This window comes from Nomascus leucogenys, chromosome 15, assembly GCF_006542625.1.
Source record: "Nomascus leucogenys isolate Asia chromosome 15, Asia_NLE_v1, whole genome shotgun sequence".
Lineage (NCBI taxonomy): Eukaryota > Metazoa > Chordata > Mammalia > Primates > Hylobatidae > Nomascus > Nomascus leucogenys.
This window is the reverse complement of record NC_044395.1, coordinates 104,105,848-104,131,617: the sequence shown is the minus strand read 5'-3', so window position 1 is coordinate 104,131,617 and position 25,770 is coordinate 104,105,848. Positions and strand designations below refer to the sequence as shown.

Sequence of the window (25,770 nt, the reverse complement as noted above, 5' to 3'; positions counted from 1 at the left end):
GGAGAGAGGAGGAGGGGACGAGACAGGGGGAAAGGAAGAAGCAAGGCGGGGGAAAAATTTACTTATTTTTTTTTTCCGCTGCAAAACCTTTAGAGGGTTTGGGAGATCTGGTCAACTTTCCGAAACATCTGAATCTTTTTACTGCCCTCCGTTCTTTCCCTCGGCTAGCTGTGGGGAGGGAGGAAAGAGAGAGAGGGAGAGAGACAGAGGAAGGGGGGGAGGGAGGGGAAGAGAGAGAGAGGAGGGAGAGAGGAGAAAGAGAGAGAAAGAAGAGGGGGAGAGAGAGAGGCAGGCGTGGAGGGGAGGAGGGAGAGCGAGCAGGCCGGGCAGTGAGTGCACAGCCACAGCCTCCTCGCCTACCCAAACTCCCAGCCAAGGCGCGCGGTGGCGTCCTCGCGCCCTCGCTCGCGCCCCCGCCCGCCGCCCGCGCAAGCCAGGCATGAATGCTGAGACTTGCGTCTCTTACTGCGAGTCGCCGGCCGCTGCCATGGACGCCTACTACAGCCCAGTGTCGCAGAGTCGGGAGGGCTCGTCGCCTTTTAGGGCATTTCCCGGAGGCGACAAGTTCGGCACAACTTTCCTGTCGGCCGCCGCCAAAGCACAGGGATTTGGGGACGCCAAGAGCCGGGCCCGTTACGGCGCTGGGCAGCAGGACCTGGCGACACCCCTGGAGAGTGGAGCCGGGGCGCGGGGCTCCTTTAACAAGTTCCAGCCCCAGCCGTCGACCCCGCAGCCCCAGCCGCCGCCGCAGCCCCAGCAGCAGCAGCCGCAGCCCCAGCCGCCCGCGCAACCGCATCTTTACTTGCAGCGAGGCGCCTGCAAGACGCCCCCGGACGGCAGCCTCAAACTCCAGGAAGGCAGCAGCGGCCACAACGCGGCCTTGCAGGTTCCCTGCTACGGTGAGTGCACGTGCGGGTCACCTGGGGCTGGGGACCACGGGGTGTTTGGCTTCCGCATCCTTTGAAACTAGTGGCTTGCGGGAGGTATGAGTTGGCGGGCTGGGGGCGGGGTGGGGGCAGTGGTTGGTGAGTCTGGTCGGTAAACGGGATCGATCGCTGCGAAGGAGCCAAGGGATCTGTTTTGTCTCCTTCACGTCCGCCGGCGTAGGCACGGAGCGTTTCGGCTGTTAAACTCGACTTGGAGTTTGTTTTTCCCGGTCCCTTCGGCATTTCCCCAAACCGCTCGCTTTGCGCTGCCCGCTGGGCGGGATTTGAAGCGGATGCTTCTTACCGGCCCAGCGCGTGCGGCCGCAAGGAGTCTCCGGGCAGCGCTCTGGCGCTGGGCTGCGGGGCTGCGGCACTGCGGGACTGCGGGGCTGCGGGGCTGCGGGACTGCAGAGGCCTCGCTCCTCGCCGGCTGCGAGGCTCCTCGGGAGGCACCGCCGCAGGTGAGAGCGCCGCAGGTGCGGAGCCAGGCTGGAAGCCCGGAGCGTGGTTGGCCAAAAGCTCACGGGAAATCCAGGCGCACTGGCGCGACACAGTGCGGAGCCAGAGACCCTGGGGTCTGGCAAGACCCGAGTCCTGGGACCCTGAGCGCTACTGGCAGTGGGGATGCGGGCAGGCCAGTTCCCCGGGAGCTTCTCCCTCGGCGATTCTTGGAGGCGGCAGGCCTCTGAACAATGGTTTAGGACGGAGTAGGAGGGGAGACAGGAAGTCCCGAGTCCCAGGTGGCCCAGGGCTGTGGCAAGAGAGAAGGGTCTGGGTCCTGATTTGAGCCCACGGGGAACCCGAGGGAGCTGGCCTAAATGACCTCCAAGCCGCCTTGAACGCAGCCACAGGAGGCAGGCCTGGGCCCCCCAGAGCACAGCCACCATTGCCTAGGAGAGAGAGACACTCAAGGACGTCTCTAGCCAGAGCAGCTCGGTAGCCTAGGCCTTCTCTTCTTCCAGAGAATCGGGGTTCCTGAACCCCAAAGCGGAAGGGGGAGCAGAGACGCAGAAAGGGAAAAACCTTCTCTGGGCCAGGAGCCCTGAGCACATACTCTCCCGGAGGCCTTGGCCTTCAGGCTCGGCCCTGGTGAGAAGAGTTGGGGGCAGGGGATTTGCCCTGATCCAGGCTGATGGAGCGGCACTAGGCCTGGGGACAGAGGCTGGGACACGGCGGAGGCCTTGGTGGCTAGCATAACCCTGGGAAAACAGCCGATGGCAGATGTTTTCTCGTATTCAGGTTCCTTCTTTCACAGGCGCAGAACTAGTTCATAGATGGCTGCTGACAAACATTCACAGTCATAGGCTTGTCTACAATTGCACTCTACACACACACACACGCAGAGAGCATCTTCTTTAGGAGCCGATGTGGTCCTACCCCAAGAACACATGCCCATGTGGCCTCGAATGAGCCACATACTCCCAAACCCATAGGACAGAACTGAGAGAAGATTTAGAAAGATTCAGTGGCCCTTCCCCACTTCCTCCACCTTCCTCTTCACCTCCAGTTGGAATGAGATCAGGCATTCAGATCACAGACCCCCATAGCTCCACACACAGACACCCACAGCTGCACACGCAGACACACACAGTTCCACACACAGACACCCACAGCTACACACAGAGACACCCACAGCTCCACACACGGACACCCACACATGGACACACACAGCTCCACACACGGACACACACAGCTCCACACGTGGACACACACAGCTCCCCACACGGACACACACAGCTCCACACACGGACACACACACACACGGACACACACAGCTCCACACACGGACACACACAGCTCCACACATGGACACACACAGCTCTCATACAGGCGCTCCTTCCGTGCTAGGCCAGCAGAGACTCTCAGCCCTGTCCATACCGGCTGTCCTTCTCAGCCCAGGGACGCAGGCCCCAGCTCGTCCCTGTCATTCAGGACTATTAGGTGAGGGCAGGTCGCAGACTAGGGGACCCATGGAGGTTCATGCTGCATAGCCAGCAGGCTCGTGCTCTCTCTCCACTGCATTGGATTTTCATATTTTAACGAAAATTACCAGTGAGACCTCTGAAGAGGCTGATACATTAGGCAAGAAGAGAGCCTAAGGAGCTCCCCACCTCTTGGTTAAATGCTTTCAGGTCCGGAGGGAAGGCGGAGAGGGCTGGCCTCCCCTGAGCCCTCTCTCTGTGCCCTGCTGGGCCCCCACAGCCAGCCTGGCCCTTCTTCTACTTGCAGTAGCCTTTGGAGCTGAGGGAAAGGGCCAACCACTTGACCCGCTACTGCCCCTAACCCGTGGCAGTGTGACCTGACAGCAAACACCTTCCCAAACCCCGGTCTCCTCATCTGCATCCTGGGGTGATAACAGAAAGGCCTTACTGGGTCATAAATGTGCCTCTGCAGAGACAGCAAGAGGCAAGAGCAAGAGGCCCCGCTACCCCTGCCCCTCCCAACCCCCGCCCACATTTCCATCCCTGTCTATCTCCGTGCCGCTGGGAACTCAAGAGCACCCAATTCTGAGGACAGGGCAAGCCCCTGCCACTGCTGTGGGTCATAAACTGCAGGCTGGGACCAAAGGCAGCCTGTAACTACCGGCAGGCCCCCACTCCATGCTACCTAAGATGGAGGCACTGCTCGGGGCAAAGCTACAAACAATAAACAGCGAGTCACTGTTTGTTCTTTCCCTCTCTCAGCAGCTGCGTCTCCCCAGCCAGGAGATGTCTGGTCCTTCTAGGAAAGGGATTAGGCGTTTTAGGTCTAAGATGGAGAAACTGAGGATACAAAAGTTGAGGCTCTGCCCTTTACAGAGGTAGCCAGGAGGAGTGCGATCCCTCCTCTGCCAGCAAGCAGGAAAACTGAGGCATGCATTGACAACAATTCCTTCCCAAAGTTGTGAGAGTGTATACACTCAAAAGGGGAGAAATGGAGTTCAAGGAAAAATCCTTAGACGCTCCCAGGAGCATGGGGAAAGTCGGAGGCAGGGGCAGCCTTGGTGCCAGTACTGGCGCTGGCTGATCTCCCTCTTCAGGCGGGCAGCTGAGACCCGGCAACCATTCCCAGCCCTGGAGGTCGGGGCGAAAGCTGTTCTTTCACGTGTGTAACTACACCTAACAAAAGGGGGAAGCTCGGAGGCCTCTTCCTGGGCCTCAACTTCTGGGCCCATTCCCGGCAGAGTCCAATCGCCTCTCGGCAAGGAAGGTGCCCCGGGCAGCTGCGCCAGGGCCAAGCCGAGGGAGTGCGGGGCGGGGAAGCCGCCTCCAGTCTCTGCTGGCCGGGTCTGGACTGGGTTGCGGAAAGAGTTGGTGAGAGAAACCCTCCCGGGCTGCAAGCGTCCCTACCCCAACTTGGGCCTTCCTTTCCCCAAATGTGCTAAAAGAACGATGATTAAGGCGGCTCCGCAGTGTCCTTTGGGTGCGGAGACCGCGTTTTTACGAAAGAGCCCCCACCGAGCCCTCTTCTGTTGCAACCCAAGACTTCACCATTCTCCCCTCCAGACTCTGGGTCCGCTCTTTGGCCGCCTGAATTCCTTGCCTGAGCCCTGAGCGGGCCGCCTGGGCCCCAGGAGACAAGTCAGGTTGGAGACCCGACGTTTCTCAGCGACGCAAAGAGCCTCCCTGTACTCAGGGCAGGGACTCCGGCGCCTCGCCCCCAAACTCCGGATCCGACCCCGGGAGTCGCAGCCGCCGCGTGCTGGTCCTAGTCTACCAGTCCCGAGACGCGGGGCCGCTGCGGGAAGCTGCCCCTCTTCCCCCTTCCCTTTCTCTTTCGATTCGGTGGCGACAGGTTTTTGTTGAAAGCAGATTGCTACCTCTCCATCCACCCACCCCCAAAAGCAGCGGTCTCAGCGCCAAGGTCTGGGGAGGCGCGGGCCAGGCTGGAGCCCCTGGGGTGCCGCCTAGGGGCCCAGTCCCGATTTTTCGAATTAGACGCAGTGGTTAAATACCAGAGGGTATTTATTTCCCCTGCACCGACACAATCCATGCACCACGAAATATGTAAATTCTGCCGGGGTCGTATTTGAATTTAGTTAGAGAACTGGGGTGTGTTTTGTATACAAGAGACGACCCGAAGAAGGCAGAAACGAAAACCCGACAGAAGCAGCAACAGCCAGTGGGTGACTGTGGGGTGATCGCAGGAAAACTCGAGCCTGGGACTGAAGCCTACCCGGGAAGGGGCGACTGTTGTTTAATTTTGGAGGGAGGGATGGCGAAGGAAGATGCTTTTAATTTTTTACTTTGTTAATTTCTATAGCCTGCTTCACCAGTCTGGTCCAAACACATACGTTGTTAAATAGAAAAACAGAGGGCCTGGATTAAAACTCAATATTTTAAGTCAATCGACTTGCACGATCTTGCACAATCTTTTCTTTATTATAATTTACATATAGTGAAGTGCATAGCTCTGAGGAGGAAAGTTGGAAGAATTGTTATGTATGTGTACACTGTTAGTTAGGACGACCATCTGGATAAAGAAACAGACCATTTACATGTTTCCTTAAACGTTGTAAAACGTTAAAGCAAAAACATTTTTTGTAAGTTGTTTTAAGAAAATTTCAGAAGATACTTCGGAGCACCGGGGACCCCATTTTGTTCCTGACAGCAGTGTTTCTTGAGTAGGGTGACACTTTAGCCAGGGCATTTGCGCCGTCCCGATTCTAATGCAAAGTTCCAAGCGGCTGTGCCAGGAACCTCGCCGCGACCGCCGGGCTAAGCCGGAGTCACCAAGCCCCGAGCCGCACGCGCTGCGATGCCGGCCCGCAGTAGGAAAACAGATTAAAACGCCCTACAGAAAATCTCGGCGAAGTCCCGGAGGACTCTGGTTTCTAAGATCAGCTGGGCGCGCTTTCTCCGGGACGTCCCTTCTTCTCGGTCTCAGCGCCTTCCTGCCCGCAGCCGCGCGCAGCTTTGTTTTGGTGGCAAACTGAAATAAGAAATGGAAATATATTGGCCTTTGCTGCTGCCAGGGATGAGAGGTGGTTGACGTCCGGCGTGTTTGTCCGGGCTTCGGGCTTCTCTGCAGACCCCTGGACTGGGGTGCCTGAGGCCAGGAGAGGAGGGGGATAGTTGCCCGGAGCCCCCGCGGCTCCCAGGCCTTGGGATGACTCATGGGGGGTGCGCTGCCTTGGTGAAGCCTCTCGCCCCGAGGGTAGGCGAGGTGGGTGGGTAGGGGAGTGTATGTCGGAGAGAAGAGAGAACGCTTGACCAGAGAGAACTTCCTGCCCCCGGAGCCTCAGCGTCCTTAGCCCCCCAAACCCCTGTTCAGGAAGCCGAAGGACCTAGGCCCAGGCAACGGTTTGGGGTGGGGCGGTAAGAGCGCCGTCCTGCACCCGGACGTCGCCTGCCAGGCGCCACCTGGCCATGTGCGCCCGCAGCGCAGGGTTCTCCAGCCATCCGCACAGGCCCTCACCGAGGTGACAGTCATCGGATTGGGAAACCAACACTGCGAGTACCCGGCTATGTGATGATACCGTCCGGGGGAATTCGAGTGGAAGCCGACCGTCCTGCGTGCCTCTAGACAAGTGAGAAGCAGCCCTTCCAAACGGGGCCCTTTGCTGGAAGGAGGAGGCACCTCTTTCCAGCCAGTGAGCCCTCCCAGCTGCAACCGGGGTCTTCTCTAATATCAGTTACCCGCGGCCTCCAGGGACCCTGCCTCCAGAGGTGCAGCCTGGCACACCTCTCCCCTGCAGATGTATAAACTGGCGACACCCCCATCTCTATTCAAGATGCTCCTTCCTCACTCAGTAGAGGGGTGCGGAGTAAACCCGGGACAACAACTTGCGTGCTGCCTGGAAGCAGGTCCCTCAGAAAGGATGACAAAAATTTGGTGATGCGGCAGAAGCTTCCACTGCGTCCAGGAAAGGGCAGCGGACACCTGGTTGCACAGGCCCCGGCCCCCACCCCCAACACATTCTGTCACTTTAACAAAGACCCGCTTCTCCATCTGACCCCAACCCGCACCAGCCAGCGCCGAGGAAAGGGAGGAATGGAAGGGAGTTGTGGCTCAGGGGCGAGGAAGAGCCGCGCAGAGGCAAGGCTCTGAGGAGCCAAGGCTGGGTGTGTAGGGTGGTACGCAGGGCTGCGGGCCGGTTCGGATTTGGACTCCAGAGGCAGCTGGAAGGGTCACCGTGGGGCTCAGCGGCTCCCAGGGTGCCCTTTTGGTGAGGAGGGGGTCACTGGGAGATACGGGCGGGGTAAGAGGCGCCACTAGCTGCCAAGTACCTGACTTTCCCGGTGGAGGCGCCGCTTGTACTCGGGACCGCTCGGTCAAGGCTGCTGGGCACTGGCGCCGCTGCACTTGGGGGCAGAGAGGGAGCCAGTGCTTGCTTCATCGGATTCTTAAAGCAGATTCTTTAAGAGTGGATTTTCATTCTGAACTGGAGGCCCAGCATGGATGTTGGCCCCACGCACCTCGTAGAGGGACAGGACCTGGTGACCCAGGTCAGGGCAGAACAACTGGCTCTCCAGGGCTCTGAAGGCCACAACCAAGAAGGCTGGGAAGCTGTGGGAGGTTTGGACCACAACACTGATGTCCAGCGTGTCACACGTGGGCACTGGGGCCCACAGTTGGGGCGTAGATCACCCCAGCCTCCACCTTTGCATTCTCTACTCCTGCATGGCCTTGGAGAAGTCCGTTCTGCTCCGGGGTCTGAATTTTAGCTGTATGAAACGCAGGAGTGTTGGCAATTTCCAAAGACCCTCTTGGAGTTTCTGTGCTGGTAGCAGTCTGGGCCCACCTTCACCCCCTTTGTCTTCCTTCCTCACCCCCACACGCATTTTTGTCCAGGAGAAATTGGGGTAAGGTGGGTGGAAGAGGCTTCCCTGGAGGCTAACACAGGTCCTGAGTGGGGAGCCATCCCAGGACACAAAGCCGGCTGGAGCTCCTGCAGGGCCATGGTGGAATGCAGGTTCTGGGCTCAGGACTGGGATGCAAATAGGGAGGGGGTAAGCAAGTGTCTTTGTGACCAGGCTCAAGCTGAGGCCCCGGGCTCATGGCCCCTGTGTCCACTCATCTTCCCTATCCCAGTATTTATGGAGCATCTTCCCTGGGCGGACCTTCTCCTAGGAGATAGAACGTGCCAAGACCCTGCCTCCTGTGTTACAGCTTATGTCCTTCCAAGTGTTTTGTACAGTTGGGCTTAACAAATGTTGGCTGGCCGGAAGAATGAATGAAGAAGTGGTGTCTCCTGCAGTGTTGCCCCCGCATGGTTAAGTGCCCCCAGGAGCCGGCTTAGGTGTTTGTGTGAACATGTGCACAGCATGAATGTGAGTGGTGTGTGCTGTGCCCATTCTCTCTGGGTCCGCGTCCTGCTGTCTGAGTGTTTCAGGGTGAGGCTGAGGATTTGCGTGTAGTCTGGTGAAAGGCATGTCTGTCCTCTGGCACTTGTGTCTGTGTCCCCCAGTGTGCAAACCTCAGGTGTGCAAGGGTGACTACCCATGTGCACGGCTCTGGAGCTTCTCTGGGTCTGTGGGTGGCAAAGCCTCTGCCTCCAGAGGTGCCCCCAGGGAGAGTGACTAAGCGCCCTTGCATCGTGGCCTGTGGCCTTCCTGCCCCTGGTCGTGGCTCCCAGGAGCAGCTGACTCACCGAGTGGCAGGCAGAATCTCCCTGTGGCAAGTCCCTGGTGGGGCCCAACCACCCCCAGCGTCATCCTGGGGCCCTCGAACATGGCGCATCCAGCCCACCCACACTGCGACAAGGCCTTCTGACAAGCCACCAGCTCTGGAATGTACCCTCTGTCCCTGTTCCATGTGGCTCACTGCGAAAGAGACGTGTCCTTGGCACTGTCTATGCCCACTGCTGACCCCATTTAGCACATGAGCAAACTGAGGCCCAAGGGGAAATGGACCCCCACAGCCAGGTTAGTAGGAGGGCAGGAACCCACCGAGTTCTCCTCCTTCCGCTACGATGGGTGGAAAGGCAGAAAGTGTTGGGGAATCCAATCCACTCACCCGCTCTCTTGTTGGATGCGACTCCTGCAGTAAGTCCAGTAAGTTGCACTCTCTCTGTGCATCAAATAGGGCAGATGCTCACAGTTCTGCCTCAGTTTCCTTAGAAGTAAAGCAGACCCCGCCATGAGCCCTGGGCATTAGAGGACAGCAGGAGAGCACCCGTGGAATCCCTGGTGGGACTGCAGGGACCTGACTCTAATGCAGCTCCACCAGGCTGGGACTCCTGCTCTCTGCCCAGCTCCCCAAGCTGGGTTTTCTTTTCCTAAATTCTTGAAAACCACAAGCCAGGGTCAGCTGAGGCCAGATGACCAACTCCTCCCACTGTGTAGGACCGTCCACCAGGCCTGAGAGCCTTTGGTTAGTTACATCAAGGAACCTGGTAGCTCCCCTGACCCTGCAGCACACACGCAATGGGTCATGGTGACATGGTGGGGGTCTCACTCAAGGTTGGAAGAGATGGCAGTCATCTCCTGGCCCACATGTCTTATTTCACAGACAAGGGGACTGAGAGGCTTGATTCCATTTACGCGAGGCTCACCAAACTTTGCCTGTCGCTATGCCAAGCCTTGTGGGGGATTCTGGGAAGCTCTGGATGCAGCCCCTGCCTTCAGGTTCAGAGGCAGAGACAGACGAGTGACCTTGAAATTCCAGTTCAGTGGGATGGGCCCTGAGATGGGGAAAGCCCTGACTCAGGCTCTGAGGAGAAGGTCAGGCTGGCTTGCCCTGGGGTGTGCAGGTGCCACCAGGGTTTGGTAGCTTACAGGAAGCCACTTAAGGCGAGGGCTCAGGAAAGTTGGGGGAAGTTGGGATTTGTCCAGGCCAATGAGTTTTCTCTAGTGGCTGGAAATCCTGAGGCTTCTTCTCTCTTGACTTTCTCCTTTTCTCCCTCCATGCTTTCTCTGTAGATCAATAGGTCTTGGTTTTTCTATGGAAATAGTCATGTATAACAGCCCCCTTACTTCTCTAGTGCCACTCCATTTCTCCCTGTGTTGAATGGCACTTTGGCCCTGTCCTACCTGGGAGGGGAGTGTGAGGAGGATGTGATCACGGAGAGAGGTAGTGTGTCTGCCCCGTACATCCTGCACCACCAGGTTCTCTGCTCCACCCCTCACACTATACCCTTTGAGGGTGCTAGGATATTGCAAATGATAATGGTGGGGTTCTGATCAGGTTTCAGAGTAGGTATGTAGAGTTTGGGGTCCTCCTGGATATATGAGCCTCCCCGATGTCTCTACGTGGCTACAAGGATTCATTCACACCTGGTTCACATCCCAGCATGGAGCTGGGACAACTCCAGCTCCATGGCCTCTGACTTCAAGGAGGGAGCTCACTTTCAAATGGGGGAGTCTATCCAGAAAAAAGCTAAACTTCTAGCCTCCCCATCTCTGAACCTTCTTCATGGGACTCAGTGGTTTCAGAGGCCTTCGGGTTCTATGATATTCACCAAGAGAGGTGGATGGGCCCTCCAGAATCCTCGAGATGCCTCGGGACCCCACACTCTTCCCCATTCATCGTACCAGGAAAGGGGGAAGGCTGGTCCAGTCTGCCAAAGGTTAAGAGTCTGGGATGCCAGGCCTGGCTCCTGGCCTGAGTTTTCCCATCTGCAGGACAAAGACAATAATGGGTTTTGAGGCAAAGAAGGCTTAGAGTTGGCTGCTGCTGCAGAACCATGTGACAGCCCAGAACGACTGAGCGTCCCTACCTGTGTGCCAGGCAGTACACCAGAGCTGCTTATGCATTATTTCACTTAATCACCATCACAATCCTATGAGATCGGTACTATTATCATCCCCATTTCATGGATGAAAACTGAGGTTCATGGAAGATAAGTAACTCGTCCACAGTGAGACAGCCAGGAAGGAAGAGTCGAGCCTTGCTGGCCGAGGGATCCAAGAAACCTAAAAGGCATTCTGTTCTAGAATGATCCTGATTAGACTTGAGATAACCCTAATTCCGTCCCAGATGATGTGGAGACGAAAGACAGGGTCTCACAAACATGGCCCCCAGGGCAGGGCGCGGTGGCTCACGCCTGTAATCCCAGCACTTTGGGAGGCCTAGGCGGGCGGATCACGAGGTCAGGAGATCGAGACCATCCTGGCTAACACGGTGAAACCCCATCTCAACTAAAAATACAAAAAATTAGCCGGGCGTGGTGGCGGGCGCCTGTAGTCCCAGCTACTTGGGAGACTGAGGCAGGAGAATGGTGTGAACCCCGGAGGCAGAGCTTGCAGTGAGCCCAGATCGTGCCACTGCACTCCAGCCTAGGCAACAGAGCAAGACTCTGTCTCAAAAAAAAAAAAAAAAACCATGGCCCCCAAAGCTTTCTTCTCAGCTTCACATCGGGAATGCAGAAGACAAGTAGTGTCAAGAGTAAGTTTCGGCACCTGCCAGGTTGAAGTTGTATACCTGACTCTGTGACCTTGGGCACAGCTTCCTCACCTGTGCCAGGTGAAAACAGGGTCCCAGGCATGGCGTAGGGCCTCTAGCTGGTATGAGGAATGACTGCATGAGTTTCCAGAGGTTTCAGGAACATGAGAGAACCTCTGATCAAGGTAGGGTGGAGCTGAGGAGCATCTGTGGGAACAGTGGGGAAATAACACCTGCCCTCTAGGAAACATGAGAGACCGCAGGAGGCTTTGTCTGTTTTGTTTCAAACTTTCCCCCAGAGCCTGGAGCTAGTCTATATAGTAGATGCTCAATAAATGTCTGTTGCTGAGTGAATGAATGAAAGGATCTTATGGGAGGGGAACATGCTAGGAACTCTGTACGTCTTTCCACTCTCTCTTCGTTCATCCTTCCTTTGAATTGAGGCCTGGGGTGAGAGCCTGCTTTGTCGTTCTCTTGCATTCTGGTAGAAAACGATTGCTTTTTTTTTTTTTCAGGGTTTCCTGTGGGGTGTAGGAGCAGGGAGGCTCTGGGTAGCTCTATTTAGCACAAGCCTTGGTCTTCTCTGACTCCAGCAGTCGGAGGAGTACCCCTTTTCCTCACTGCTCCTCTTTCGGGTCTCACCCCACAGGCCACAGGCCTGCCATCTGACTGCCACACCCCCCGGGGTCAGCTCTAGTCAAATGGTTTTCTCCCTTCGTCCCCAACTCTCCTCCTCAGGTCTCCCCCATTCCCTACAGTGAGTTCCATGTCCTTCCCGCTGGCACCCCCATTCCTGCCATCTGCCCAGGGGGCTGCCTGAGAGCTGCTGAGGTTCCTCCCTTAGTCCCCATTCACTCATCCTCCACCCTGGGATTCTGAGACTCACCTGCAAGGGATGCAGCCCTCTGTTCTGGCCAGGATGCCATCTGACCTCACCCAGGTTCCCAGCAGGGCATCCGGCTCCAAGGCCTGGGCTGTTCCCAGCACACCCATGATTCCTTCCACCCGCTCCACCCCGGCATATGCGATCTGAGGGCACTTGAACATCCACGATCCCCTGAGTCTCATCAGAGGCCTAGGTGGAGGAATTGAATCTCATTTTACAGACGGAAGCCAAAGCTCAAAGAGGGGGAGCAGCTCAGAAGGAACGCACGGAGGAGTGTGCGCCTGGCAAAAGCTCCTCACATCCAACAGATCCTTCAGCCTGGCACTTCTGTGTCAGGCAGGGACCAGAGTGTTTGGCAGTGAACGAACTGGCTCCTGCCCTCAGAGAACCCATAGCCTGGTTAGAATGTGCTACATGCCATGGGACTCCCCGGGGAAGGTGAATGGCCTGGGGCTTCCTGAGCATGGACATTTGAAGTGGACCTTGAAAGTTGAACAGGAGCTCACCAGCTGAAGGAGCTGAAAGAGGCCCTCTAGACGCAGGAAACAGCATGAACTAAGTCTTTGGGTAAGGGAAGAACATGAAGCAGGTGTGTGGAGTGCAGGGGCATGAGGGATGCCAGTGAGGTGGGCTGAGGAATGGCAGGGGCACAGCCAAAGAGAACTTTTTATTTTATTTTATTTTATTTTATCTTAGCTTAGCTTATCTTATCTTATCTTATTTTATTTTATTATTTTTTGAGACAGGGTCTCACTCAGTCACCCAGGCTGGAGTGCAGTGGTGCAATCTCGGCTCACTGCAACCTCTGCCTCCCAGGCTTAAGTGATCCTCCCACCTCAGCCTCCCAAGTAGCTGGGACTACAGGCTCATCACCACGCCCAGTTAACTTTAGTATTTTTAGTAGGGGCAGGGTTTCTCCATGTTGCCCAGGCTTGTCTTGAACTCCTAGACTCAAGTGATCCTCCCGCCTCAGCCTCCCAAATTGCTGGGATTACAAGCATGAGCCACCATGCCTGGCCCCTGGGCCATTTATTTTCTACCAAGGGGTTCAGACTTTGGGAAAGCCACTGGAGGACTCTGAGCAAAGCAGTGAGACGCCAGGCTGAGTGTTCTTTGCGTGGTTCAGTATGGCCTTTGCTTTTTGCATTCAAAATCTTTATTTTAATTAAGAATGAACTTTTTATTTTGGTAAAATATACATAGCATAAAATGTTACCATTTTAACATCTGTAAGTGAACCTTTCAGTGGCATTAAGTACACCTGCAATATTGTGTAACCATCACCACTGTTTCTAGAACTTTTTCATCATCCCAAACAGAAACTCCATACCCATTAAACGGGAACCGCCATCACACCCCTGACCCCCCACCCAAGTGACCTCTATTCTACTCTCTCTCTATGGATTTTCCTACTGTAGGTACTTTTTTTTTTTTGAGACAGAATTTCACTCTTGTTGTCCAGGCTGGAATGTAATGGCACAATGTCAGCTCACTGCAATCTCCACCTCCCAGGTTCAAGCCCTTCTCCCGCCTCAGCCTCCCGAGTAGCTGAGATTACAGGCACCCACCACCACGCCTGGCTAATTTTTGCGTGTTTAGTAGAGACGGGGTTTCGCCATGTTGGCCAGACTGGTCTTGAACTCCTGACCTCAGGTGATCCACCCGCCTGAGCCTCCCAAAGTGCTGGGATTACAGGCGTGAGCCACCGCGCCTGACCCTAGGTACCTCTTATAGGTGGAATCATACCGTATTTCTCCTTTGGCGTCTGGCCATTTGTGTATCTTCTTTGGAGAAGTGTATTCAAGTACTTTGCCCATTTTTGAATGGGGTTGTTTCCTTGTTCTTGAGTCATAGGAATTCTGGATATTAATTCCTTTTCAGATACATGACTTGTGAATATTTCTTCTCATTCTATGGGTTGTCCTTTCACTCCCTGGAGTGATGCACAAAAGTTTTACATTTTGATGAGGAAGTACAATTTTTCAATTTCTTCTTTTGTTCTCTCTGCTTTTGGTGTCATATTCAAGAAATCATCAATAACTCCAGGGTCAGGAGGATTTTCCCCTATGTCTTTTAAGAGCTTTATAGTTTAGCTGTTAGGTTTAGGTCTTTGATGCACTTTAATTTTGAATATGACATAACATAAGGCTCCAACTTCATTCTTCCTCATGGGGATATCCACTTTTCCCAGCACCATTTGTAGAAAAGATAGCCCTTTTCTCATCGACTGGTCTTGAGACCTTTGTTGCAGATCAATTGTGCATGTATTTGAGAGTTTACATCTGGTCTCTATTCTGTTACATTTGTCTATCTGGCCCCTGAATGATCTTCTGATGTGAAGTCCAGGATCACAGAATGTACAAGGACCCTTGTAGGCCATCCATTCATCTCCTTGCCTGCAGGCCAGTGACCAACAGGTCACAGAACTTCAGCTCAAGGACACATTTGTTTTCCGGGACCTGGAGCTGGTGAGAAGGAGTGGAGGGCAGAGCCAAAGGCGAGGACTCTAGAGCCACAGTCTTGGCCCTGGCTGGGCCCCTGGCTATTTTGGGGCCCCTCTGCCCCTTCAGTTGACCATCCCATGAGGACGTGGCCTTTGGGGAAATTCTCATGTGCTCTGAGGGTCTATACACCCATCTCCTGAGATGCTCAAATCTGGGACCACTTCCTTTATTAAGATGATTCCAGAATCCTTCCAGTGGAGCTCGGAGGAGCTCCAAGAGGGAAGCATCCAGTGACGCCATGCTGTTGGCCCCATGCATATTTTGAAGATTTTCTGTTGGATTCCCAAAAGCGGCACTTGCAACTCCCTGTCCCCTACCCTGGGCCATCCAGTGAGCGGCACAACCAGGGTCTGGGGCTCCAGGGACTAGACAGCAGGGTCAAGGGGAGCACAGCTGCAGAGAAGCAGCTGTCCCCGGCTCCCCCTCCTAGGAACTTCCCCAGCCTAGGTGACTAAACAGAGGCCTGCTTGAGCCTGGTCTTCCAGCCATGTGCCCTAAGGCATAATTTCTAGAGTTCTTGGAAAACCATAGAAACTATATTCATTCCACAATTGGGCTACACAGGCTGCCTGATGCTTCAGATGCCTTTGGTTTGGAGAAGCCCGTGGAGCTCAGAACCTGGAAACGGATTTCAGCCCACATAGCTGAGTGACCTTGGGCAAATTAGTTGACCTCTTTGCCTTAGTTTCTTTACCTGTAAAGTGGGGATAAGAATCATGTCTACCCGTTAGTGATAGGGTGAGGCTTAAATAAGGTAAAATAAGTAAGGATCGAGCCGGGTGTGGTTGCTCACGCCTGTAATCCCAGCACTTTGGGAGGCTGAGGCAGGTGGATTGCCTGAAGTCAGGAGTTCGAGACCAGCCTGGCCAACATAGTGAAACCCTGTCTCTACTAAAAATACAAAAAATCAACTGGGTGTAGTGGTGGGCGCCTGTAACCCCAGCTACTAGGGAGGCTAAGGCAGGAGAATTACTTGAACCTAGGAGGCGGAAGTTGCAGTGAGCCGAGATCATGCCATTGCACTCCAGCCTGGGCAAGAAGAGCGAAACTCTGTATCTAAATAAATAAATAGGTAAGGATGTTAGAACAGTTCCTGGAGCATAGTAAGAGCTCAGTCAATGTTAGCTGTTACGACTGATAAGATTTTGCTGGAGCCTTGACTCTATCAGACTGGCCAGAAACCTTGACAGGCAGTTAAAGTTGACCGGGATGCATAGAGTCGGAAAAGGAACAAATTATCACTGAATCTACGATTACCCTGTGGTTGACATTGTATTTTAAAACATGGATGAGTGATGGGAGGGGTGGGGGCTGCCATCTCTTCCTAACACAGTGGGGGCAGGCTTCAAGGAGGGATGAAGGCCACCCAGGCCCCTCAGGCCCCTGCTCCCCATAGGCTGCTGCACCTCGTACCCATGTGTCCTGAGCTGGGGAATAACTCTCTCCCTGCTGAATGTGTTTTCTGTGTTTATTTGACCCGGAACCTTAGCCCGTCCCCAGGGCAGGGGTTCTGTTGTGTTCCTCTCTGATCGGCACAGGGCTAAGCACAGAGAATCGGGAATGTCAGGCAGTCTCTGCACCCTCCCTGGGCCCCAGCTTGCCCATCTGCAATTAAGAAAGCACGCGATGGCCACTGCCCTGGGCCACACCTGGACTGAGACTTTTCATGGAAACCCATTGGGAGATATTAGTATCCTCAATTTGAAGACGAGGAAGGTGAGGCTGTCCCGCTGTGAATTGAACCCAGATCTCCTGGAGCCAAAGAACCTTTTTCCTCTTCGCTCCCCTGCCCAGGGGGCTCATGCCCACTGCCTGGACGCCCTCAGGCCTATGTGCCCATCAGACTCAACAGCATGTGAGAGCTCTGTAGATGGTGGAGGGGGCGCACTGGGAGGGGTTTTCAGCACACCGCACGCTGTACGTGGGCTACACCATCTTCGCTCATCTACTGAAATGATGACCACGTCCCCTGACCGCCCAGACCCCACTCCCTCCTCCCTCCAGAGCCATCCTGAGAACCAGGCCAGCCCAGCCCAGGACCCCTATGTGATGTCTGGCAGCAGCTCCTGTGGGTGAAGAAGAAGGATACAAACCCTTCTAAACCGAATGAGTAATAGCCTCCTCGCTTGCCCAGTATTGGCGAAGCCAGGGACAAGAGGCCAGTTTGGAAACATTACTTGTACCATGTGGCTGGTGAACAGTGAAGGCCAGATGTCCTCAGGGAATGTATGTGCCCAACCCCTGCTGTATTAACCCATCCCCCAGGATTTAGCCCCATGAGAGAAGATTCCACAGAGCCCAGTTTTGTGCTACACAAAGTATCTTCTCAGGAGATCCATCCTGTTGCAGGGGATCCATCCTCCCAAGAAGTAGTAACAGGTGGAAAAGAGATGTATTTGTCTCGCCTTCGCTGTGGATTAAGGTTTTCTTGGTAAAAGGGACACACCATGCATTATATATATATTTTTTCTTTTTTTAAGATGGAGTTTTGCCATTTTGGCCAGGCTGGTCTCGAACTCCTGACCTCAGGTGATCCGCCTACCTCAGCCTCCCAAAGTGCTGGGATTACAAGTGTGAGCCACTGTGCCTGGCCACACCATGCATTTTAAAGAAGGGCCTTATTTGAATTTTTTATTTTGTTCAGATGAGCAGAAGTCAATGAAAAAACCATTTTCTTCCTTCCTTCTTTCCCTCCCTCCCTCCCTCCCTCCTTCCTTCCCTCCTTCCTTCCTCCCTCCCTCCCTCCCTTCCTCCTTCCTTCCTTCCTTCCTTCCTTCCTACCTTCCTTCCCTCCTTCCTTCCTTCCTACCTTCCTTCCCTCCTCCTTCCTTCCTTCCTTCCCTCAGACAGGGTCTCGCTATCACCCAGGCTGGAATGCAATGGCTAAATCATGGCCCACTGCAGCCACAACCTCCTGGGCTCAAGCAGTTCTCCTGCCTCAGCCTCCTGAGTAGCTGGGACTACAGGCTTGTGTCACCACGCCCAGCTAATTAAAAAAAATTTTTTTTTTTGAGATGGGGGTCTTACTGTGTTGCCCAGGCTGGTCTCAAACTCCTGAGCTCAAGCAGTCTGCCCACCTTGGCTTCCCAAAGTGCTGGGATTACAGGCATGAGCTACCATGCGGGGCCAAAAGAACCATTTTTAACTAACATGTTAATTGTGAATGCTGAAACATTGATTATTTATATTTTATCCTTACTATATGTGATAGGCAAAATCCTTGGAACCCAACTACTCCAAATCCCAGCCATGTATACAAAAACACCAACCAAAACTTAGAAATAATTATCCTTTAGATATTTTGAATTGTTAACTATTTTATAGTTGTAAATGTGGATTTTTAAAAAAGCAAATGTTGAAAAATCTTTTCCATTCTTATCAACTTTAAGGAAGTTGATGACTTTCTTAAAATACAAACTAGGACTGGGCATGGTGGTTCATGCCTGTATTCCAGCACTTTGGGAGGCTGAGGTGGGAGAATTGCTTGAATCCAGGAGTCTGAGACCAGCCTGGGCAACATAGTGACACCTCGTCCCTACAAAAAAAAAAAAAAAATTTTAATTAGCCAGGTGTGATGTTGTGTGCCCATAGTACCAGCTACTCAGGAGGCTGAGGAGGGAGGATTGCTGGAGCCCAGGAGGTTGAGGCTGCAGTGAGCTGGGATTGTACCACTGTGCTCCAGCCTAGGCAACGGAAAAAAAAAAAGCAATCTTATAATTAATTGAGCCATTACTTTCCCTTTCTCATCCAAGGGGAGAAAAGCCTTGTTGCTTTTTCAGTTTGTAAGTGATTCTCTAGATTAGAATGAGTCCATTTGGGCAGGGTGAGGTGGCTCACACCTGTAATCCCAGCACTTTGGGAGGCCGAGGAGGGTGGATCTCGAGGTCAGGAGTTCAAGACCAGCCTGGCCAAGATGGTGAAACCCTGTCTCTACTAAAAGTACAAAAATTAGCCAGGTGCAGTGACTGGTGCCAGTAATCCCAGCTACTCGGGAGGCTGAGGCAGAAGAATGGCTTGAGCCCGGGGGACAGATGTTGCAGTTAGCCGAGATGGCATCAATGCACTCCAGCCTGGGTGACAGAGCGAGACTCCGTCTCTGTAAATAAATACATAAATAAAAATAAAAGAAGGAGCACATTTGAGAAAGAAAAGATTTGACGTTGGTGAAAGCAGCACATTCTTTCTGGATCAAGCTCTGCAGGCTAAGAAACAATGTTGGCAGGCGAATGGTATGCCTGTAATCTAGCATTGGGAGGCGAGGCGGGGATGCTGAGCTCAGGAGTCGAGACAGCCTGGACAAAAACGAGAAATCCTGTCTCTACTAAAATACAAAAAATTAGCGGAGGCGGATGTGCCTGTAGCCTCAGCTACTCGGAAGGCTGAGGCAGAAGAATCGCTTGAACCCAGAGGGCGGAGGTTGCAGTGAGCCGAGATCGCACCACTGCACTTCAGCCTGGGCAGCAGACCAAGACACCGTCTCCAAAAAACAAAAAAGAAAGAAAGAAATTGAATTGTTTAAGATTAGTTCGATTCAGTACGTGCGTCTTGGGTGCCAGACACTGATAACAGGCAGGGCGAGGGATAACGCTGCCTCGTCACACCCCTCCCCTGCCCTTGGCGAGGGCACAATCTAAAGGCAGAGGCTGCCACGAATCCACTCTTTAAAAGTTTTTTAAGTCTGTATAACCAAATAAATTTAACATTTGATTTTTACAGCAGTTGCCAATGTTTCACCCCATTTATAGTCTTTGTTATATGTATGTGAAACGGGCCCGTCATTGAAAGGGACCCTGGGAGCTACTTTTGACAGAGGTTTATGGTTCATAAATGTCATTCTGGGAGCTGCCGCTTGGGAAACCTGAACTGGAGAGGATGCACCTGGGGAAGGAAGCGGGTGGGGATGACACAGTTGCAGGCTGAGTGACGTTGCCCTGGCTGTCAGCTGCCACAGCCAAATTCATCCCCAGATCATAACTCTATTAATATATCATGGCGACATCCCATTGATAGAGTGGGTGCCGTGTGTGGGTCAGGGGGTGTGCCGTCTTGCACTCTACTTCAGTCAGACCTCACAGCCATTCTGGGATGTCGATGTTCTCAGCCTCATCTTACAGATGAGGAAACTGAGGCACACAAAGGTCAAGTCACTTTTCCAAGGATACCCTTCTGTGGCAGAACCACGGGGTGGCTCGGGAGCCTCCTTAATAATCCCCTTTAGTCGGCTCCCATTTCTTTCATGGGGAAAACTGGCGTTCCCTAGTCTTATGTGAAGCGTTAGCTAAACACAGCTTCAACAGACCTCTCCAAACACATCGCTGCCTCAAAACACCTCCTCTACAGAGATCTGGAGTCGCCCCAAGGCTGGGCTAGGTGCCCCTGCCCTGGTCACCATCCCGCACTGTAACCACGGCCCCTGTCACTGAGGTGAGCCATTTCAAGGGAGGGACTGTGTTTTACTGGGCTTTATATTTTCACCACCTGGAACTTTGCCCAGCGCATAGCTGGTGCTCCAGGAATGCTGTTGAATAAATCAGTGTAGCAAATAAGTGGCAGAACCAGCGGCCAAGCCCAGGCCTGTCCTACCCCAAAGACTTCTCATTCATTTCATTTCGCCTCGTGCAGGATCTAAGCCTCTCCGTCTCACCTGCCTCCGGATGAAAGTGATATTACAGTGTCTTGGTGAAGGTGGTGGAGCTGCGGGATTCTTTCTGCTGCAGAAGGGAAACAGAGGCTCGGGGGAATTAAGTGAGAGATGCCTCGGGACACGCCCGGGCCACATGGTTTAGGGGAGTTGAGAGGGACAATGGGCAGACAGACCACAGGGCTGGATGCAGGAGGTGCAGGGTTCGAGTCCTGGCCTTTCCATTATCAGGCAGTATGACCTCACTCTGGGCCTCTGCATCTCGGCTGTGAAGGGAGGGTCTGGTCCCATGGGGTCTCTGAACCCTGGGGATGTATTGCTGGGATAGGGGAGAGCATGGGGGACTCTGTTTCTCTGGCAGTGGGTCCTGCTGGGGACAGGGTCTCATCCAACCACCCACGCCATGAGATGGAGCTTGGGGATGGGACGAGGAGCCGGGAAACTTCTAGCCTCCTTGAGGAGAGAAGCTGACAGGGGCACTTAGAGCCCAGACTGAAGCCAGAACACCCGTCCCACCCCAGGAGGCATCAGGAAGTGATCTCCAAGTGTTAGATCATACGTGGGCTTCTCATGGAGGCCCTGAAGCTTGGTTTACCCCAGTCCTTTGAGATACAAATGACCCTAGTGGCTCAGCAATGCCCCCTTACGACAAAATGAAGCCTGCCTGACCCCTCCAGGAGTCCTCCACGTTAGAAAGATGACTCATCACCACCTTGGAGGAGGGACCACGTGGACTACCTTGAGGCAGTGGACTTGGCATGGGACCATCCAGTCTGCCCCTCCTAGCTATGTGATCTTGAGCAAGTTATTCATCTTCACTGGACCTCAGTTTCCTCATCTGTGAAACAGAGATACCAACACTGACCTCATGGGATCTGGGGAGGGTCAGAGGAAATAGTGGGTGGGTCAGGGCAACACGAATACAAGGCATTACATTATTGCTGTCATGGTTGTAATCAGCCCCGGTTGGAGGGCTCCTGTCTAAGGGTTCCCCCTTGGTAATTTGGGATTTGCCCTATTTGGGGTGGGGGGATGGTATCTTGGTATCTTGTTTTACCATAAAATGCAACATGCCTTGCTGGAGCCCTCCTTGGCTGGCAATACCCAATTCAAGAGCCACTCCATTGCGGAAGCCTTCTCCGACCTTCTCAACGGAAACTGACCGCTCCTTTCTGTGGGCCCTGCCGTGTCTGGGAAACAAGACTCTTGCCCTAGGGACCCTGGAACACTTGACTGTGCTTGTCCCTCATCCATCTCTTCCATTAGGCCATGATTCCTAAGGGAAGCTCTGATGAGGCGCCCAGTGAATGAATCAGTGAGGCAAGACACAGGGTGGGGGAGAGAACAGGAAAGACAAATTCCAGACACAAGCTGGGGGGTGGAGGGGACCCTGGCCTTGGCAGAGGAGCCATGGGGGCTGAGGGCTGGACAAAGGCCCTAAGGATGGTTCTTTCCACCATTTTTTTTTATACAAGGAAACTTTACTCATTTGGACTACCTGTAGGACAGTTGAAATTACAGCAGACTAAAAAATTAAAGTATTTTTTAAACTTCTAAATTTCAACAGTAGCTTGACCTTGGCCTCCTACAGCTCTCAGAAGAGCTGCTTAAAGGAGCCTCACGTTCTAATTGGGTCACAATGGCTTCCATGGGAGTGAGGGCTTCCAGAGGGCTGGGGAGCAAGGTGTGCTCCCAGAGTTGGCATTTGTCTTGTGAGTTTTATTGCAACATACAAGGCCCCTTGTAGAATTATGAATGGTGGTGGTGATGAGGGGAAGGTGGGGAGGTTGCCAGGTAAACTCGTCCAGGTCCTGTTCAAATGATTACATATGCCAGCTTCACAAGAGGGGTTCCTAAGGAAGGTGCCTTCTCGCCATTAGTCCACATACCTTTCCTTTTAAAAAACTTCTTATTTTGATATAATATTACATTTAAAGTTACAAGTGGACTACAAAGAATTCCCAGATGCCTTTTATGCTGACTCCTCAAATGGTGATGTTTTGCCATATTTGCATTATTTTCAATCTCTCTGGGTCTCTCTCTGTGTCTCTCTCTGTGTATATGCTCTGTTTATGTATGTATTGATATATATGCATACTATATACAGCTGTATCATTTAACAGTAAGTTGCAGGCTGGGTGCAGTGGCTCATGCCTATAATCCCAGCACTTTGGGAGGCCGAGGCAGGTGGATCACCTGAGGTCAGGAGTTCGAGACCAGCCTGGCCAACATAGTGAATCACTTGAACCCGGGAGGTGGAGGCTGCAGTTAGCCAAGATTGTGCCACTGCACTCCAGCCTGGGCAACAGAGCAAGACTTTGTCTAAAAAAATTTAAAAAAAGAGTAAGTTGCAGACATATCTCATATGCCTCTTTGCCTCTAAGTACTTCAGTGTGTGTAGGCCCTGAAACAAGGCACTGGTCCACATCTGAGGTCCCAGATGGTCAATGAAGTTGATCTTCACCAGAGCAGTTCGATCAGGGGCAGCCTTGAAGGTGGTTGCAAGGGGCCAATCTCAAGAGGCAGCTGAAAGCAGCCATTCTCCTGTGACTTCCTCCCTTCCTCCTTGACCCTGTCTCCTGTCTGCCTGTCCCAGTCCCACCCACAGCATCCACCCCAGGAGGGCCCAGCGGGCATGCTCCATGCCTGGGGTTCAAATCTCAGCTCTGCGTCTTACCAATTTTTTGTTTTCTTTTCTTTTTTGAGACAGGTCTCCCCCTCTGTCACCCAGGCTAGATGGAACTCTGCGGTCAAGTGACCCTCCCACCTTGGCCTCCCAAAATGTTGGGATTACAGGCATGAACCACCACCCCTGGACCTTCTTAACAGTTATTGATTCTTAGCAAGGCGTTTACCCCTCTGGCCTCAGTTTCTGGGGCTACAAAATGGAAACCTGGCGGTTGTAAAGAGGCTGGAACTCTCCTGGTGGCATAATAGATGCCCTAGTACTTTGTAAAGTACAAAGCCCAGTTCCTGGTTTGGTTTTTTGTTTGTTTGTTTGGTTGGTTGGGTTGGGTTTGGTTTTTTGTTTTTTCAAGAGCCCAGCATTAATCCCTTTTCCATCCTGGACTCTGGGAAGCCCACTCCATCTCTAGACTAAGAGAAAGACAGTCCTCCCCACCCACCCCTGCCATCGCGGGAAGAACTGAGAGAGCTTCTGTGTGAGGGCGGAGCGGTGGAGGAGGGGGTGGCAGACCCTGACTCGGCAGATGCCCGCCTTGGGAAGAACCCACAGGGAAGCTGGTAACAAATCTGCCAGCCACATGGCAAGCCACTGGGCCAAACGACAGGGGTGTCCTGGGGAGCTTTTGCAAGGCAAAGGCTTCTGCAAGTTAGTCAGTTTCCTGAGCACCCACTGTGCGCCATCCTCTCTGGAGGGCCAAGGAATCCCCATGGGTCTCCAAAGGGAGGCCACTTAAGGAATGAAAAAGAGCCCAGGTCTCAGCCTGTCACTCAGTCGCTAGTGACACCGGTGGGTCCCTTCTCTCAGCGCCTCACTTTGCCCATCTGTCCAATGAGGATGCTGGGGCCACCGTGTGGGAATTCTGAGGGAACTGGAATGAGGCAGGAACGTGAAAATACCCAGTAGGGGAGGAAAGACCCCTGCAAGGAAGGCCAGCCACCCACCCCATCCATCTCTTTGTCCCTTGTAGTGCTGGAATGGTGGCAGACGCATGGTAGGGCTGAATTACTGCTTGAGTGGCAAATCCTCCCAGCTAGGACCTGGGTCTTCAAACAAACGTCTAGAAACCTCGTTAGGCACTGGGGCCCCAGGATCATCACCTTCCATCCAGTGACTATTGGAACTGCAGTGCCTCCTGGTGGCCAGCTTGCGCAACTGCAGACTTGATCTTGGCCTGCTGGGAGTTAGGCCCTGGAACCTGAATGCTTAGCCTTCTGGGTAAGCAGCCAGGGCCGGGGACTCCTCTTCAGTCTTGGCTTCCCACAGGGCTGTGCCCCTCCATCTCCTCTTCTCATACCCCTCCCTGGCAGGAATTCATGCAATGTTGTTGAGCTGAGCAAACAGAAGGCAAGAGGTTTGTCCAGGGCCAGGGAGCTGCCAGGGTCACCTTTGGTCCTTCCTGCCCTGCGCTGTGGCTGGTTTCCTCAACCCCCCTCATCCTGCAAGGTCCCTTCTTCCAACTCCATGCGGCAGCCTCCCGACACAAGCAGTGTGTGCAGGGGACCAAGGACCTCCTGCGTCTGGAGCCCAGCTCCAGGGCCTGGGGCCCTTTCCTGCAGACACACTGGCCACCCTCAGCTGTGCCTGCAGAGCTGCCCCAGCCATACTAGAGGGAGAAGGAGCCCAGAGGAGTCTCCCCCAACCCAGGCACACACAGGCATTTGCATTAATTCCAGGGGTATGTCCTGAGCCCTTACACAAGGCCCAGGCCCCAGCAGTACATTTGGGAGGCCCACTCTGACCAGCTCACAGTCTAGGGAGGGAGCAGGCCCATGAGCCGGTGCTGTAAAGCAGGGGATTCAGTGTTTAAGAGGCAAAGGAGGTCAGGGAGGAAGAAGGGTGACCCTTGGCTGAGCCTCGAAAGCCCAGGAGAGGGAATTCACAGCAGAAGAAATAAATAAAAAAAAGGTTCCATAGTTAAAAAAAAAAAAAAGGAAAGACAAGATCTCACTTTCATCCATCAGCTGGCAAAGATTTTAAAAACACTATAATGACCATTATTGGCTCTGAAGTGGGAGGGGACACTGTGGTAGCTGAGGACATTACATGTTTCTGGAAGACAGCTTGGCCGTGTTTCTCAGAGATCCTCAGATATGTGGATAATTGAACTTCGTATTTCTAGTTCTTGGAGCTTCTCCTAAGGGGATCGCCATGCATGTATTGAGAAATTTAAATCACAGACCTGCTATGATTTCAAACAAGTAGAAACCTGTGAGCCCAACAGAAAAGGATGGATTAAATAAAATAGCGATTGTTCTCGCTACGTAGCCATTAAGAATGGTGCGGTAGAAGAATATAGAACAGCATGGAAAGAGGTACGAAATATGGTTAGATTTTACTAAAACGTTTACAGGCTGGGCACGGTGGCTCACGCCTGTAATCCCAGCATTTAGGAGGCCCAGGAAGGCAGATCACCTGAGGTCAGGAGTTCGAGACCAGCCTGGCCAACATGGCAAAACCCCATCTCTACTAAGAGTACAAAAATTAGCCAGGCGTGGTGGCGGGTGCCTGTAATCCCAGCTACTCAGGAGGCTGAGGCAGGAGAATAGCTTGAACCAGGGAGGCGGAGGTTGCACTGAGCCGAGGTTGCACCACTGCACTCCAGCCTGGGCGACAAGAGCGAGACTCCATCTCAAAAAAAAAACACAGGCCGGGCGCGGTGGCTCACGCTTGTAATCCCAGCACTTTGGGAGGCCGAGGCAGGCGGATCACAAGGTCAGGAGATCGAGACCACGGTGAAACCCTGTCTCTACTAAAAACACAAAAAATTAGCCAGACGTGGTGGCGGGCGCCTGTAGTCCCAGCTACTCGGAGAGGCTGAGGCA

General features: G+C 53.4%; 1 protein-coding gene across 1 annotated transcript in view; it reads left to right on the top strand.

The window, feature by feature from the left end:
- The first annotated feature begins 368 nt into the window (after positions 1–368).
- Positions 369–25,770, top strand: part of ALX4 (ALX homeobox 4) — a 49,492-nt gene continuing 24,090 nt past the window's right edge. The window contains exon 1 of the mRNA XM_030794665.1: positions 369–899. Coding sequence (XP_030650525.1) covers positions 440–899 — 460 coding nt within the window. The 5' untranslated portion in view covers positions 369–439. The remainder of the gene's footprint in view (positions 900–25,770) is intronic.